This window comes from Etheostoma cragini, chromosome 5 (genome assembly GCF_013103735.1).
Source record: "Etheostoma cragini isolate CJK2018 chromosome 5, CSU_Ecrag_1.0, whole genome shotgun sequence".
Classification (NCBI taxonomy): Eukaryota; Metazoa; Chordata; class Actinopteri; order Perciformes; family Percidae; genus Etheostoma; species Etheostoma cragini.
The window spans coordinates 22,999,764-23,017,449 of record NC_048411.1 but is presented as its reverse complement, the minus strand read 5'-3'; the positions used below and the strand labels follow the sequence as shown (position 1 = coordinate 23,017,449).

At 40.2% G+C, this 17,686-nt stretch overlaps 1 protein-coding gene across 1 annotated transcript; it reads right to left on the bottom strand.

The window, feature by feature from the left end:
• Positions 1–7,130: 7,130 nt before the first annotated feature.
• LOC117944652 lies at positions 7,131–16,798 on the bottom strand. Its single transcript, XM_034871672.1, has 11 exons — positions 16,630–16,798; positions 16,435–16,548; positions 15,489–15,683; positions 15,211–15,388; positions 13,302–13,485; positions 12,988–13,085; positions 12,410–12,805; positions 12,060–12,236; positions 11,440–11,627; positions 9,674–9,897; positions 7,131–8,793 (listed from the first exon to the last, which is right to left on the bottom strand). The coding sequence occupies exons 1-11, from the start codon at positions 16,711–16,713 to the stop codon at positions 8,190–8,192; spliced, it is 2,442 nt and encodes an 813-aa protein (XP_034727563.1). The 5' UTR covers positions 16,714–16,798; the 3' UTR covers positions 7,131–8,189.
• Between the last annotated feature and the right edge of the window lie 888 nt (positions 16,799–17,686).

Sequence of the window (17,686 nt, the reverse complement as noted above, 5' to 3'; positions counted from 1 at the left end):
ATATATATATATATATATATATATATATATATATATATATATATACAGTACTATGGCAACTGAGCAAACTCTACAGTCGGCTGATGAAGACCTTGTGATACAGTCCAAAAGCTCCACAACATGCGAGGAAGTGGACCCTGAGTTGAGATTTTATTGTCAAATTAGTTGCTGACTTTTGGACAAACTATGCAATGGCAACTCTGTTTCCAAATTACCACAGATATGACTGACATTCATATGGTCAATTAAAAAATGTTCTTACTGTCTGCTGACAATAGCCCTTGGATTCAATTTCTCAAAAAAATCTGGAATTATTGGAAAATGACCAAGGATATACAGTACCCTTTATATCCAGAATATTGTTCTTTCTTGTATAATCAGTATAGCTGAAGCCCAATCACAATAAAACAACCATCATGTCTTTTTCTGAAACACATTTTCATTTTCTTGTTTCACTGATAAAAAGTGACCCTCCTGTATGTATTAAAGTTACCCAAACTACTGTGTAATATGATGGACATAGTTCAGCTTCAATAAATGACCAATTCCCTTCAGTAAAAAGTTAAACGAAAGGTATTCGTGTTTGTGTTCCTTTTCCTCCTGCTTCACCAACATACACTTCTATTCTCACCCAAGTAGTAGAGATCTGGGTTGCAGGGTTGCACTGATTCTTCTGTGTGTGTGTGTGTGTGTGTGTGTGTGTGTGTGTGCGTGTGCACACGCTGTCGTGTGCTGTGAAATTCCTCTACCAAAGAAAGTCCTCATTGACCCGCCTTCAGCAAACACGCTGTGACAGTGTCCAGGGGAGACCCAACAGAGCATCGATTCAGCTGCCTGCAACTGGATCCCTCCTCCTCACACAGTTCGTCCTCTCAGTGCCAGGAAGGAAGGGAGCTCACCACCTTGAAAGAGCACTTCCCATGTACCTGTCTGAGCTATGTCGGATGTGAGCTTTTGTTACCACATGTTTTAGTTCACAGACAAGAAGCTCAATGTCCTCACAGCCGCTGGAAGAGTGCAGAGGAAGATCTCCAATCCGGGGAGTAAAGTTTCATCGGGTTTGTAATGATTATTGCAGCAGCCTCTGGAAGCGGTTCTCAAACCGTGTCCCAGGGATTGCCAAGTGTTCTTGAAGGCATACCAGAGAAGGCCAAGTAAAAATAGGAATGATTAGACATTTTGGGAAATGAGCTTGTTAGCTCTCTTGCCAGAGTTAAATGAGAAGATTGATACCAAGCTACAGCCAGCAGTTGGTTGACTCAGCTTTGCACAAACACTGGAAGGTATCGCTTAGTGAAGTGTTTTTAATAGTGGACAACAACGACCTACATTACACAGCAGAATTAGTTATGTCAGGCTTTGGCTGCAGAGACAATTTTACATGCCATTATTTAGATAAAAAATATATAGAACATCATCAACTTATACTTTAATGTACAAAGATTGTAGTAAGGGGTAACAAAAGGGGGGGAGGCTTTCACACCTATACCTTTCTGTGTAACTAAAAATTGTTATTTAAAAGTTATAAAATTCTTCCCAGATATGATTTCTTGGGACACACAGGGTGTGTGCGGTCAGATAATATGCCGGTGGTATTTTACATTAGAAGTGTTTCAAAGCCCTTTTTATGTTGCCCTAAGGGATGCTGAGCCTGAGGGCAAGAGCGCTGTAATTTTATGACTGATTTCTTACCCCTCACAGCTGTTCAGCAAGAGTCTTCTTCCTAATCCGTGCAAAGACTTTTCTCCACTCTATATTGCGGTCAAAATAAAAATTTGATGGAAATAGAAATTAAACTGAGTAGATATTGTTCTTTAAAGAGATCGGGAGACATGTTTCTTTATTAGTGTTTTAATGAGTTGATTTTCTGCCACTCATCACATATGACTGCCATGCTGGACCCCGTCTATAACCATTGACAGGTGTTGATAGGCGCTGTGTGACCAGTGGTGGGTAATAGAAGTCAGCTGGCCTATATACTCCAACTTTAGGATGGATATTAAAAGTTCAGTGTCTGCAGGAAATTGGAGGATTTTCCTGCAGACACAGTGCCAATCTAACTGGTGTCCCTATGCCAAATGCAGAATACGAATCATCTTCATAGAGCAGTCACATAATTTATGAGACACATTTGGCTGTCCACAGTCCAAGTATTGTGGTGATTTATTCCATTGTTTCTGAGATTAGTAAAAATAATAAAAGACCAGAGGGGATTTTGATCATTTCAGGTTATCCCTCCCTCTTTTCTATTTTTATAACAGGCATCAATGTTTATGTGCTTTGAAAATAGAACATTTATCCTTTCATGTAATTCTCTAGTGATGGGAACTCTTGTCTGATAAAAACACATTCTTTTGTTTTTACTCCCGTGTCGTAGGGAATTTGGGCCAGCTAATTGTAGCAACCTCTGTCCAGGCACAGCTGGCTCCAATCAAAGGGCATGCCCCGGTGCTGTGTTTACCCATTCCATACATTACAACAGGATATTCAGGTAAAGTTCTGTTCATTCTTGTTAGGTATAGTTCAAGTTAGAAAGATAGTATCTCTCTGTTTTTATTAATAACTAATTAGGGGATTATTTTGCATCTAATGGTTATCGGACTGTTACTGTTCTCAAATGGACAAACTATGAACTCAAATGAAAAAAAAAGAGCTGAAACAATAGTTGATTCCAGATCAATGGGAACCATTTAAGTTGTAATTATTTAAGTACTTTTCCACCAACAAATGAAAAACATTCACTGATTCTAGATTCTGCTTTTCTTTGTTTCATATCATCTAAAAGTAAATATATTTGGGATTTGGACTCCAAGATTTGAACTACAAATTTAATAGTAACAGTACAAGTTTAGTGTTAAATATTACTATTCCAGTCAGTAGTGAGGGTAATTTATCACTATTTCCTGATGTTTGGAGACAAAACAATGAATCTGTTATTTAAGAAAACAATTGGAAGACTAATTGATAATCAAGATAATCATGAATTGCTGTCCAAAAATAAATACTATTTTGACTGAATGATTTATATACTTTAAATCTGCTTTATAGTTTTGGTTAAGTCTTGCCACTCACACCTTTACTGTCATTACAACAGGCCACTCATTTTAGTGAAAAGTCTGATAAAGAATCTTATTTTCCTTTGGAGTTGGTAGAGAAGGAGGACAACAGACTTAAAAAAGAGCGTGAAAATTAGACTAATATAAGACTAAAATAACATTTGTTCAAAGTGTGAATAGGTACATCAACTTCATAAGGTAAAGTCAATGGGTTAATTAGTGTTAACAGCTAATTGTGTTTTCTTGTGTTACCATAGAAAATCAATGAAGGCAGTTTTAAAGACTTGAAAGAAAGACAAACTCTACTTCAAGGTCTCTGGCTTTACTGCACAAAGGTTTTTTGGCACAAAAAAGAAAGATACAAATTGCTGCTTTTTCAGTGCAAAAAGAATGTTTTACAGCTCAAGTTAAGGTTTCCTGATGATCTTGCACATTCAAATGATGAGTATTGACATATTAGGCACAGGTTTTGGGGTCAAGCTGCATGTTAAATAAACATTCAATATTTTCCTTGTGGCCACAGGTCTGTTACATTCATCATCATCTGAGGCACTAATTTAAGCTGCAGCTTTCACACATGCCCTGTATTAAGAATCTGTACATCTTATTTACAGCACAGCATAAGTCAGAGCATAGAGCACAGTTTTACAGTGATGCGGTAAAACGGTTTAATATCTTTCCTTACTTCTCCTTAAAATGGTCATAATAATAATTTGAGAAGCAAAAGCTTACACAAAGTCTGAATCTTTCTGAAAGCCAAATTCAATGTGGTTGTTATTGCCAGTTCCTTACCCCGCGGAGCTGCAGAAAGACAGACGCTGCTGCCAAGTCAGAGGCATTGTTGTGGTGACATTTGAGTGGAGGATCAAACCGCTGATGAATAATCCATATTGAAAAGCTACGCTTTCTGCCAAATGTCAAACAGCAGCAGGAGTCATTGTTCAAATAGCAGATGCTACAACTTTTCATTCTTCATCAATTTACTATGCTGTGTCAAACCCTGTAGTTAATGTGGCGATGTAAGGCACACTGGGCATATAGTTGTTTTATAATCGGAAGAGTTTGGCATTACACTCACATAGCCTTCTATTAGTCATGTAAAATATTATAATGGACTTTCCCCACTGTTTCTGCCCTTTACCCATTTCTTCACCTAATGAGCATTACTTTTTTTACCAGGTATAATTTTATAAGCATCCCAGCTACCATGCAGTTGTCAGAAATTATTACTCTGCCTTTAAAGAATGTCACAAATTAATTTGTAGTCACATTTGCACGTTATTTATACCCTGGAAGAGCGAGAGCACGATTTCAATCTGCTCAGCGAGTTACTCTGGCATCTAGTAATGCTGCTCATTAACTATGCCCAGTAGCCGAGCTGCACCAATCACATCGGTGTATCTGATATAGGCAGACCAGAGGCGAGCTAAACAGATGACAACAGTTTAATCTACCAGTTAGCGCCGCTGTTACCTAATCGTATGGGCTTTGGTTACGTCACCCTGTGTATTGTTGTGATTGGTCGCACTGGTATCCAATTGCGAGCAGTCAGATTTTTAAATGCACGCCGCCCCTTGAGTTGGGTGACTTTCATTACTTGATTCCAGACCCTTAATCCTTTAGTTCTAATCTCTATTTATAGTAATTTTCGGTGGATCCCCCTTGTTATGGGCATCTACATCTGGAAATAAGTGGTTCTCAAAATGTGACTTTTGTGCACTTAGAATAAAGCAACTTTACTTACCCATTATTGGTTGAATGTGTTTAAAAGGGATTTTTTAATGAGTGAACTATTGTCATTTTGTGAGGCCTTTGAAAATTTATGTTTTTTATTATTTCCTGTCCCATTATTAATCTCCTCACGATCCCTTATATTTAGCTTGCAACCCATTTTTATGGTTTGGAACCAGTGGTGTTGCTGCTGTTGGCTGTCCTACCAATATGAGAAGAACATGTAACTGTAACTGTACTACTAATGTTGCTGCATCTTTGCATGCGTCATCATCACAGCAGTATGCAGTCTATAAATTGCTCTCCCGTTCATGACAATAAAAGGGGATCTGTTATAGAGAGGCCCCACAAAGAGATCTCGCTGCAGTGCCGTAGCTTATAAATGTAGAAAACTTCACTCTCATCCTCAGCCAAGCCTTTCCCCATTCATCACGTATGAGCCAACATCAACTTCCTGCTCCCTTCCTACTGTTTACTGCAACAGTTGAAAAGACATTAGAAGATCTTAATACTGCTGTAAATCAAGACCACATCATAGTCCTATGTGACTGCAGTTACCCAATAAGCTTTTCAGTGGCATAAACTTGTAGAGTGACTCACCTTAGCAAGCCACAAAGCCAGGTAATGTTTCCGGGCTTGCAGCAAGTCTCCACGAGAAAGAAACGGGTTTTAATTTGAAATGGCCCTTAAAGACATCTGATTTTGACAAACTAGGCACAACAAATTAGCGTGTGCATGTGGTCAGTACAGAGCGGACTTAAATGGTCTCAACAGAGGGTTTGCTGTTCCGACAGAGGTCCACCGCCCCCGAGCTTCCGTAAACACATAAACACCACCTGGCATTCCAAATGTGGGCTCAAAACGGGTCCATAGTACACAAACATTCACCCCTGCTGCTCATCCATTCCCTCATGTCATACACTGACTCAGACTGTTCTCATCATGGCACATGGACACAGTCAGTCTCATCACACATCAGTACTAATTTGGGAGGGTGGTGGAAATGATTCAGTATGGAAGTCTCAATGCTGGTGTTGGGTTTGGAAATGCTTTAAAATACAACCTTGTCTACAACTAAAGGCTTTTTGGTCCCACAAAATAGTTTTACAGTAGTTAACATGTTATGCACATGTACACATGTTTCTCCGGAAGTGCTTGTCAGATGGTCGAATCCATCCATTAATAATGCTATATACATTTCAGCATTAATCACAAATCGCCAACCTCCATGAGGGGCGAGAGCAAAAGTGGAAAAGATCACCAAAGTCATCAGGCTTAATGAGTGACCGTACACAATGTAATGGTAATCCATCAATTAGTTGTTGAAATATTATAGTCTGGACTATAGACTATGGACTGGATAGTCTGGAACTCACTTGAAAGAGAAAAAGGTTTTACCTACCTGTGAATATCCAGAGCAACATGATAACAAAGACATCAGAAGTAAATGGCTCTCCAAACAGGGGAAACTAAAGGAAGTCTGAATGCCTAAACCTCCCATGAGGGTAAGTAACCATTGTTCACTTCATTCACTTTGCTTTGTTTTTGCCCGTTAATCCCAGTCAAGAAACAGAATTCCCAAGACTTCCCTCTCTCCACTTTTCCCCTAGCATAGCATTGTTGGTCTGAAACGTAACCCCTGTGTATCAGATTATCAGATGTATCTATGCTCCATTTAGCTGTTTACAAAGATTAATATAAGTAACATTTCACCTGTTGGTCGTATAGTTCTTATCAGCAAATTGTTAATGGAAGAACCTCATTATTTCTGGGCTCTACAACAATGGATACTGCCGCACTGGTGAACCTCACTGTACAGCTAAAGCACCAGGAGATCCGAGACATTGACCTGCAAAGGCCTGAAAGGGGAAACGTTTTCTCAAGCAAACCTGTACATTTCTAACAGATTGAGCTTCTGTGATTGAAGGCTGTGTTTTTGAAAGAGCAGTAGAAAGAAGCTGGTAACACTGCAGGATTGGTTTCAAGTCAAACACAGAAAACACCAACAGACGGACAATGGGGTCACTGATCAGAGTTTTACTTGTAACAGAGAAGCACGAAGGCCTTATCGAAGGAGTCGGTGAATTACAGAGTGGCTCTTGTATGCCAGGCCAGTTTATGCCCTGCCAGGTATAATGGTGTACCACTTAGTTTTGTGTTCAACCTACTACAAATGTGGCTGTTGAGATTTTAGAGGATCAACCATTAAAAGAAAAGAAACTTGGACTATTTTAATTTTGAATTTTATTGCTGATAACTAAATCTTACCTGTCTCGTCCGCAAGACTTTAGACACACAGAATCAACCTGACAAAATAAGACACCCCACACTAGACATCTTTTCTTTGCTGTACAGAGATTTCAATGCACGCCACAACAGAAGCTTATTCAGTCTGATGCAGAGGACCAAGATAACTTCGGCAGATGTAATCTTCAGGTGCGCCAGTCTCATTTATCTGTCATCCACTCCGGGGTTTTGGAGAGCGTCTTAATCGGGGTTCCATAGACAGAAATTCGCAAAGACTGCAGATGAAAAATGGAGGGATTGGTATCAGCAGAGTCACTACTGCCAACCCTGAGAGGAGGAGATAATTACCACTTTGACAAGCTTTGATCACAGGTACAGTTATTCTCAGCATGTCTGTGTTGATAGAACAATGAGATGACAGCCTCAAAATTCAGGTTTATTTGCCCTAGTTTTTTATCATCACCCACACCCCCACCACCATGCTAAGAGTCTGAATAGAAGCTTTGTCTAGCACATGAAGAGAGACAAAAATGACAGAAAGAGGGTAGTTGACGTGGCATGGCTTAGCTGTCCATAAGTTTCTTTTGATATGTAGAAGTGGAGGAAGGGGGTGTCACGATGGCTACTAAAATGTTCTGGGAGGGGGGGAAAGTTGTGGGTAAGTCTTCCAGAACCTGTAAATACTGTGGGTGGAATGAATCACTTTGGTTTCTTTTTAGTCAGGAGGCAGCAAATTATTCAATAAAATGACACTGGAATCAGTTTTAGCAAAGTAGGAGGTGTGGAGTCAGGAGTGGTAATGCTGGTGGGAAGAAGAAAACCTCAAGGTTAAGATAAAACCTAACCGCAAAGAAGAAAGGTTCAGTTCATTGAGATCTCTTTGAAAAGCAATCCAGACCACAGTGCAGTCCTAAAGCAAACATACCTCCTACACTACCTGCCTGGGCTAAACTAAGATGCAACATTTGTAAGCAGGGCCACCCACTTACAGGAAGGAAGATGTATGTGTGTGTGTGTGTGTGTGTGTGTGTGTGTGTGTGTGTGTGTGTGTGTGTGTGTGTGTGTGTGTGTGTGTGTAAGGAATATTCTCTAAGTGGGTGCTTTGTTTATGTTACATACATTCTCATTCTTTGTATTCTTCCCCTCCTGCAGGATTCATTTAGATGTGACCTCTTGCTGTATCCTACTCATAAGTCCTGCACTGATGTTGTTCTCCTGAAGGCTCAGATGGGTCAGTGGTACCTGCGTCCTGCAAAGCAACGCGCCCATGATGTCATTTCCCCCCACGTCGCTGATGCCGTTCCTGTCCAGATCCACCTGCCGCAGACTCACGTTCTCTTTCAGCATGTCAGCCAGCAGCCTGACCCCCGGGTCTCCCAAGTCGTTCTCGTCTAGGATGATCTGAGTCAGCGAGCTGTTTCCTTTGAGGCTGTCGAAAAGTTCCTTCCACGCCGCCAGATCGGCACCGCTATTCTGCGCCAGCCCCAGGTACTGAAGATAGGAGTGGTGCCTCATGTATGATGCTAACATCTTTACCCCTTTGCTGCTCAGGCCATTTCCCCCAACATCTAGTTCCAAAAGCACAAAAACACTGAAAGAGCTCCACCCAGTGGGGATGTGCAGAAGCATATTCTGCTCCGATGGGAGAAGCATGGCCTGTTGGATGGCAGCAGCAGCTCTCGCTGTTTGCTCCTGCAGTTCAGCTATTCCATTCAACAGGGTCAGCAGTCCATGGTCACGCAGTTTGTTTCCAAACAAGCTGGGGAGAGAGAAAAATGTGGTAACCATGGAGATTTATTTGGATTCCTCCAGGAACTGCTCACTTCAAATGGTATGCCCTCGCAGCCTGATACTAAGTTTAACCTTGTGTGATGTAAATGTGTGATTACAAGGGACAAAAACGTTTTTTTTTCACACTGCGCGACAATTCTACATAGATGCGTTGTTTTCTTCTTCGAGGCCCTTACATTATGAAGGATTTATATGCAATATTCCCTGTTATTTAGTCTGACATGTCTGTTATCTTTATTCAAAAGGAGGTCTAAGGATTTGAACAATTACACACATGTTTGAAATTATGCATCGAGGGGTTATTGTTAAATGGCACACAAGGGATTTTTTACATAATTTGATAAAAATTTCTGCTGTACACATTAAATGAATAGTTCATAATTTCTCGTTTGTTTAATCCATACAAAACTGTATGTACCTTCCCAGAGTATTTGATGGTTGTCCTGACAGCGGTGCGAAACTAAGCTAATCGAGCTGTATAATAATATAATAATATCATTTTTATATATAATACATATGTAATGATAAAGTGTAATTACATATTTTTTACTTCTTTCAATGTCTTTTTAATTATTTTCTTTTAAATGCTAAAAAATTTAATAAAACACCCAAACGGAACCATCCAGGTTAATTATTTTTCAAAATTTGGTTGAAAAAACAAAAAGACATTTGTGATTTAGAAACTTTTTGAAAACGTGTCAAATTTGACCCAAGGACAACAGGATGGTTAAAAAGCTGATGTTCCTGGAACTGCTTGTTATTCAGAGTGTTTTCCAAATTCTGAAAAACACACCGGATTGTCATCCTTTACCAGATTTTTGATTACCGTGGATCAGTGTCTTACTTACTGTAAACCTCTGATCTGAGGCTTCACTCTCAAAATGTCCAGCAGGATGTGGGCACCATACGGGCCAATGAGGTTGAGGTTGAGGTTGAGCAGTGTGACCTCGGACAGGCTGCTCTTCAAGGCCTCCGCCAAGCTCAGCAGAAGGTCGTCTGTCAGGCCCGTGTTCCTCAGAACCAGTTGCTCCACCTCATCGGATGTGCTCAGCACAGTCATCATGGCGTGGAGCTACAGTCACAAACCATGAGAAAGTCATAGACAGCGTTGGGAAGGATACATGTACTCTGTATTCTGTTACAGAATACCAAAAAAGAGACCAAAAATGTAATTTGTAATGCATTTCGTTGCATTACTCAATCTGAGTAACATATTCTGAAAACTTGGATTACTTCCCCATATTCCGAACTGTATTTTATAAGTGTAGGAATGGGCCATCAAATCCTGCTTACTAAACAGGCCTATTCTGTTGTGTTCTTCTGTTCCAACTGGAATGTGTTAGGCCCAAGTCTCTATGATAATTACATATTATATATTATAATTGGCTCTAGAGGAACAACGACAATAAGGGTATGTTTATGCAAAAGATATTTTGCATTTAAAAAATAGAAAAGAATTGACCAATTTTCCCTTTTCAGTTTATTTATTTACTCAGTTGTTGAAGTGAGAAAGTAGACAAACATAACATATTCTGTTTCTGTAACTTATCCCCTTAAAGTAAAAAGCACCAGAAGGAAACTTGCATTGTCCCTTACCCTTTTCCTGATTTTACAGGATAAAAACATAAAAGGATGACATGAATTTCGAGTTGCCTTCATTTATTTAGCGAGTGAATAAACTCGTGAACCAGAGAAGTATCGTCATGTAATCCATTGATTTCAACACTGTAGCTGTATTCTAAATACCAACTGTAATGGATAGAAAGCAGGATAGTTTAAAAAATGTGGCTGGGAATGAGATGTGAGCGGCACAGGTGCTGGAGGTTTTCGAAACACAGAGACTGGGTTAGAGTCCATAAAGACATGTGGTCTGGCTGTCCGCCACATCCACTCTGCCACTTTGCTAGACCTTGAGGAATTCTTCAGGACCTGTTGGAAGCTTTTTCATCATGATGGCTGCGACAGAGCCAAAACGCCTGTCTGTCCCAGATAAAACTCAGTGACCATTTGTTACAACCATATGTGCATCAACCTCCAAATAATGGTCCTTTATGTCATAATGGATTTTTTTCGTGAATGAATCAACTTTTTTGTTAGTCAAATACATGTTGCATACCAATGAGATAATGTCCTTTCCCTGTTATTAAAGTAGTTTGGATGTTTTTGAGTTTTATATCTAACGTTGAGAAGTTGATGAAATAATACACATATTATTACTATAATATATTACATAATAGTAGTATGCCTTTTAATTTATATTCCATCGTTTCTCCTGCGTCATTGTGGAAATCTTGTACTATAATCTTCCAAGTAAGGCTGAAAACTAAAAAATGATCGTCGTTAACAAAAAGGAATAATGCTGCATTTAACGGGAAATGTATCACTTTAAATGACAAATTGTTTTCATATTAACATACGTGTAAATATTTTACATTAATAATATTCAAATAGTTTTTTATCATTTATAGTAATTAACAATTTCTAACACAAATTAAGGCTGCTGCATAATGCAGGGATGTGGCTATTTTAAGGGCTTTAATGCCAGTGTTTTAATTCCAAGAGTGTTTCTGGCAGAAGCGTGGATTCACCACAGTAATTTGTGTTGGACACACACCTGCGCCTGCAGATCTTGTTCTTTAACAGGCTCTTCTTTGCCAGCACTCTGGCTGGCAGTGTCCTCTTCCTCCTCTGGCTCACCATCAGGCTGCAGGACTGTATCACTTTCTGCACTGTGTTCCACATCTGAGCCTGGAGATTTGGGGCACGATGACAGCCTCTTCTGGAGCCGGCGTCTCTCCAGGACTTGGCATACAAAGGGAAAACAAAACAACTTAGGCGCAATAAAACTGTCTCTCCCAAAGCCAAATCCACACAGTGATATTGATACCCACTGTTGATGTGAGAATTTAATAATAAAATCTAAAATTCAGTTTGAGAATTTGTGTGTCGGTAGAGAAAACTGATCTTCTCTGGTAAGATTTATGCATTTGTGTGTGTGTGTGTGTGTGTGTGTGTTTGTGTGCGTGTGCATGTGCGTGCGTGTGCGTGCGTGCGTGAGTAAACTATGTCTGCACAACCTGTCCCACATGTCATCCATCTTCCTTCTGGCAGACATTGCTCAACGCGTCACTTTTTAGCCAATTCAAGCTTTTATGCTAAAGTGTATTATGTAAATCAGTTACAGCACTCCAGGGGGATTTCACTACGCCCCTACTGTGCTGTTTCTTTACTCACTGTTTGCCTTGAACCAGTTGTGTTTGTTTAGGCCCTGCTCCAACGCCGTGCTCATTTCCACACATTCTTCATAGAAGTCCTTCAGTCTTTCCCCATCTCTGCTTTTCCCATTTGATCCCAGCTTCTTTTGTTTCTCACTGTTCTGCTTAGTCAGTGCTTCCTCATCCTGCAATGAATCTTTAAAAAGAAAAACTTGGTTTAGAATAAAGAATATTAAATGGACATACCGCATGCAGATGAACTAAAGGTCAGCTGTGTCTCCACTTGAAAGCGTAGAAGGGTTTTATTCTCCCATATTTGTCAATCTTCTCTTAAAGGGACGAAAGTAACTAAAAAAACAAAGCGCTCACCGGGAACTTTGCTTGTCGTGTTTGATCGCGGCTGCTCATTCTGCAGCTCTGTGACATTGCTGGTTGGTTTCTGCTGCTTATGTCCTCGTCTGTCAGACGATGTTTTGTCTTCACATTTTTCAGTCACTGTTGACCTGTGCGAGCCCTCCAAGCCCTTACTGTCTTGTCCCTCTTCCCTCTTATTTCCAGCTGATTTGCCTTTGCTCTCTTCGTGATTAGTTTGGCCCTTGCGTCGTTTCTTCTTGGAAGTCTCTTTAATCCAAGCTAGAGCAGGATCTTCGCTGTCTGTAGATCCTCTGCTGCCTTCCTTGATATGGTTTCTTGTTCTCCTCCCTGATTTCCTCTTGGGTTTGGCTGGGATAAACAGAGGGGATGATGGACACGACTCGATGGTGTCTGCATTGGAGACAGTAGACACAAAAAGAGAAGAGAAGGAGTATAAAAAATAGCTTCATGGGACATTTTATCTTCAAATTAGCCCATTGAAATCACGGACTGGGCCTAATGTCAAAAAAATGTTCATGAATAAGCTTTAGGAAGTAATGGAAAATTGAGACACTCATTTCCAGGCTTTGTACCATTGCCAGGGCTCTTCTCTAGAGGGAAAATGAAATTGTCCTTTGTGCCGTTGTTCAGCTGTTGGCAGGAGCTGTATTTGTTTCGGAGACTTGTGCATCTGAAAAAGATGAAAAGTGTTTCATCATGACTTACATTTCCTCCCCGGTATCACCACCAACACCATTCCCTCATGTCATGCAATAGGCATCCTTTTCCCTCCTGTGTTGATCCACAATACATCATATCTTCAGAGAAATGGGTTTACCCAATCAGTTTTGACACGGTTCTAATTTTACATTCTCCGCCGATGCCGTCCCAGAGGTGGAAATCTGACCTGTAACAGGGTATCCCACCAGCCAGCCAAGCCAATCTGAAGCAGCTCTTCCGGCCCTGCTGGAAGCCGGGAGCGTAGCGGTACTCGCAGCACGAACTGATTCTGGCCACCATGATGCCGTTCACGTACAAGGTGGCACTGAAGGGGAAACCTCTGTGTCTCTGAGAGACAAACTGAAACTGCTCTGAAAGGTACAAGAAGACAATATTAAGTAATGCTTGAAGGCTGAAGATGATTTGATAGATGTAAGAGATTCACTGTGGTTATGAGCTATGAGACACTTTGGTTGGAAGTATCCATTTTCTTTTTTTAAGGTTATTTTTGGGGGCTTTAGAGATGACACGCAGCAAAGAGCCAAAGGTTGGATTCAAACCCGGTCCGCTGCAGGACTCTGCCAACATGGGGCTAACGCTCTTACTGGGTGAGCTAGAGGTCACCCCACAGCAGTAGTTTCTAGTTTTCAACTATGTTTTTAGTTTGTGACCCATGAAAGCCATGTGCGACCTATTGTAACAGGTTGCAAATTAGAATTTGAAATCCCTCTGTGGATTTAAGTTTGCTTGATATCGTTGTCATTGCTTTTGTCTTTGGTTTAGTTGTAAGTTGAGTGTACTGCCGGTTAAAACTGCCTATGCAAACACTGATGAGTCGTTCATCAGCTCAGCAATTACCTATATGCAGTAGGAGTTATCACTTCTAGATTGTTTGTGTGGTTTTTGATAAAGTCAACATACTGTACATCACTACTGACAAAGTTAAGTCACGACAAGTGAGTGGAGCTCCCATGCTAAAGTGAAAATAATGATTCAGCTTGAGGATTTCATGTTAAAGATTTCTTCATACATGTACTGAACACATGTTATGTCTATGAGCTATACGCACTACAGTACACTTGAAGAGTGATGTTTCCTCCCAAGATTGGTAAATTTTCAATTTCAGGCTTGAAGAGGTAAAAAGCTTCTGAGAAACAAAAGCCAGAAAAGAACACATTATTTTTTCTGGAAAACAATGTATCACGTTTTTTTTTTTAAAGGAACCAAATCAAATCCCATTTCCATCTAATATCTCATATCCATCTAAGATTTCTGTTTCCACTGTTATGAAGGTGAATGAAATTGTGTTTGTGGTGCTCACAGCAACAAGCAATGACTGGATATTCTACAGAACACACTGTCTAAATCTTTCCCAGCAAATATTTCTCCTTTAATGATTGATGAAAACTGTTCTCAACAACTATCTATTACACCAAAGTAACATTCAGTAGCCACTGGTATGTATGCATGTCATGTGGAGTACATTATATAAAGTCAATCATAAATTACATACAAAGTCATAACAAATGTAAGTGCTGCATCCTAAATAGACTTTTTTGAATGTGGTTCTGTGTCTTTTGTTTATTCCCTTCAATTAACAGAGCTACAGAGTATTTTGTATACAGATCACAAACACACAGTTCCAAGCAGAAATCCATATACTCTTTCTTGTACATTTGCCTGACATTGGGATTCCCTCTCTCCCTGACGGTTGTGCAGTGTGTATCATCATGTACCGGCTGAAAACACAAAATAACTTGTCTTGTCTACTGACATTTTTTTAATTTAATGTGATGTAAGTCAAGTCACACATCAGCTTTTCTATTATTCTTATTCAACTCAAGTACTGCCTCGGGCCAACATCCTTTTTCACAATGTGGCTTTGAGTAATTAAATGTGTGAAAAGACAGAGAAGATTTTACACCGAATTACAATTGCCTATTATTCTTGACATGTTTATTGGGGGAAAACACCTTTCCCATAGATGAAAATAAACTAAAAATGAAAAGACATTTAAAGGCATAATTAAATCATGATTGCTAAATTCTCTTTTGTGCATGTACTAGCAAAACAGCCATAAATTTCACAGCTCCTACCTCCTGGAGTCAGCACGCCTTTGAAGACACAGATATTCTCCCCTCCGTTGACTTGCTGGAGTACTTTCAGCTCGTCCTGACCTGACCCTAACCCTGACCCCCGACGGCCTTGTCCTAGGTAGGTCATTGTCACGGTGACGTTGGATTTCTTTGCCTCTTTTTTTACGTTGAGGTTACTCTGATATGTAGAGAGAGAACGATAGAAAAAGCAAAAGGGTTTGAGTTTGAAAAGAAGTTTCAAAGCTTTCCAAATGGACGATAAACAGATGTGAGATTACTTGTTTTTTAGGGTGACCTCCAGTCCTCTGAGAGGCAACTGAGGAGAAGGATCCTCTTCTTTTGTCATACAGGTACGGGCAGGACTGACTCAGAGACCCTCCCATTGACTTTAGACTCGATGCCTTCGTTGTGATGGCTGGGAGGTAAACATCGTCTTTACCACCTCTGCTAAGACGGGTGGCTGCATCATCCAGCTAGGTGGGTTAAATACAATAGGGGAATCCATCTTACATCACATTCAACTCTACTGCAAACCATAAAAACCCTCTTTAACAGCGCACAAAGCTCGTTTATTCATTATGAGTGCAACATGTGAAAAAGGATGTAGAGAGAAACACAAAATCACCCATTTTGAAATTCTTAAAGTTCCCATGGCATCACTTTATCATGTTTTTAACATTAATATGCATTCCCCAAGCCTCCCTTTGAGAAAATGAAAGCTAAGATGGGCTGATCTGGAATCTTACCCCTTATGTGGTCATAATGGGAAAGGTTACCTTCCCTTTCTCTGCTTTGCCTGCCCAGAGAATTTGGCCCACCCATGAGAAAGAAAGAGACTTTCAAAGAGGCTTTCAAACTGTTGCTCAAGGCGACACCCCCAGCCTCCACCTTGCTGCCCTCTTCTCTCCTGCTCAATAGCATTTAAAGCTACAGACACAGAAATGGCATGTCTTGAGGAAAGCTCATTTTGGGACTGGCTCTAGTGGCTGTATTTCTGCGCCAAGGCTGAATTTTGGGAGAGAGACTTCAGATATGGTATTAGGGGACCACTAAGGCCTATATAAAAGCATCCAAAAAGCAGCATGTCACAGGACCTTCAACTGTTTTATATTGAGTAAGTGCTCCCAGCCTGTAATTACTAAATCCATCCCTCCCTGTGATAATAATAATAATAATAATTAGTATTATTATAACAATACACTGTTCAAAAAGCTGAAAGCTGACCTTGTAGATCTCCAAAGTGTCAGGATTCTCCAGGACGAGGAGTTTACTCTTCGCTCTGATCAGGCTGGCGATTGAATGGATCATTTTAGCATCTCTACCAGGCTGAGCTGGAATCTGTGCGTTAAGCAGTTATTAAAGAAACTTTAGAGTTGAAAAGTCAGACATGGCTCATAAACACGCTAATTAGAAACATACAGGAGTATCTCTGTCTCCTCCGTTGACCCCCCTGTAAAAGAGATCCTGGAGGAGAGCCTGGCTGTTTCTCCTGATTCTTCTCATTGAGTCCTCCTGATGAAGTAAGAGAAGAGAACATCCAGTAAAGATTTTAACAGAAAATACTTTTTTTATGTATTTTAGTTTAGGATTTCATTTGATGCTTTGAAACAGAGTTTCCTAAGAAATGCCGACATGCCACTTCAGAGTGGTATCAATCTTCTGATCTTACTCTTGAGAAGAAATCAAATATTTTGCATTTTCCAAAGGTGATCAGGTCACGTTATCATTACGTCTTCCACTTTTAATTGGAGTTGTATACGGTCATTCAATTAGGCAAATCTACCTTGGTTGCGGTCTCAATTCCCATCTGGGCCTCACATGTTGAAAAAAAAATGAATCCCACTGAAGATGACAGTGATCTTTTCTTTTTTCCACTGTGAGCTAACAAGCCTCCATTGTTCCCTTCACAGCCTGTCAGGGACTTACAGTATCTGTAACCTAATCACTTCATCCGTGGCCATGTCATCTGCTGGGCTGAGTACTTCTGGGAGAAGAGGCAGCCGGCAGACAGCCATGTCCAGAGATTACTAGCCTATGTATGCATGAGTGCACCTCAGCCTCGGATGGTAAATAGCAAAAAATTTGGACTTTGGTGGTAAAGAAGTGTTTGAAGTTTGTTATAACTCCCAAAAACTTTATTTTTAAGCACTTTACTGCAGTAACCACACTCTTTCTTGCACCCTTTAGTGGCTGGAAAGAGAACAAACTTTCCCACCTATAGGCTAAATAGACCAACAATTGTTTGTGACAAACTCTAATCAGCAATCAAGTCTCTCTTCAGTTTTAAAGCTTTTTTTCACAAAAGTGCTCGTTTTGCCACTGAAAGGCTCAGATTAATATTCCAAGTGCCTGACAACATAATGGAACAGATTTCTAAGGAGGTCGACCTTTTTGTTAAAGAGTAAGATCCTTTTTTTACAGAAAAACACCCACAAAAACCCACCAGACTCGTTATAATAAACAGTAAATAAACAGT

What these genes read in the sequence shown, in the direction of transcription:
- LOC117944652 (XM_034871672.1), bottom strand. Translation starts at nt 16,713, where the DNA reads ATGAGAAGAATCAGGAGAAACAGCCAGGCTCTCCTCCAGGATCTCTTT. An exon ending in AGGCGTGCTGACTCCAGGAG is followed by an intron (nt 13,486 to 15,210) that starts GTAGGAGCTGTG and finishes TGTACCTTTCAG; the next exon opens with AGCAGTTTCAGTTTGTCTCT. An exon ending in GGTGGGATACCCTGTTACAG is followed by an intron (nt 13,086 to 13,301) that starts GTCAGATTTCCA and finishes CATCTTTTTCAG; the next exon opens with ATGCACAAGTCTCCGAAACA.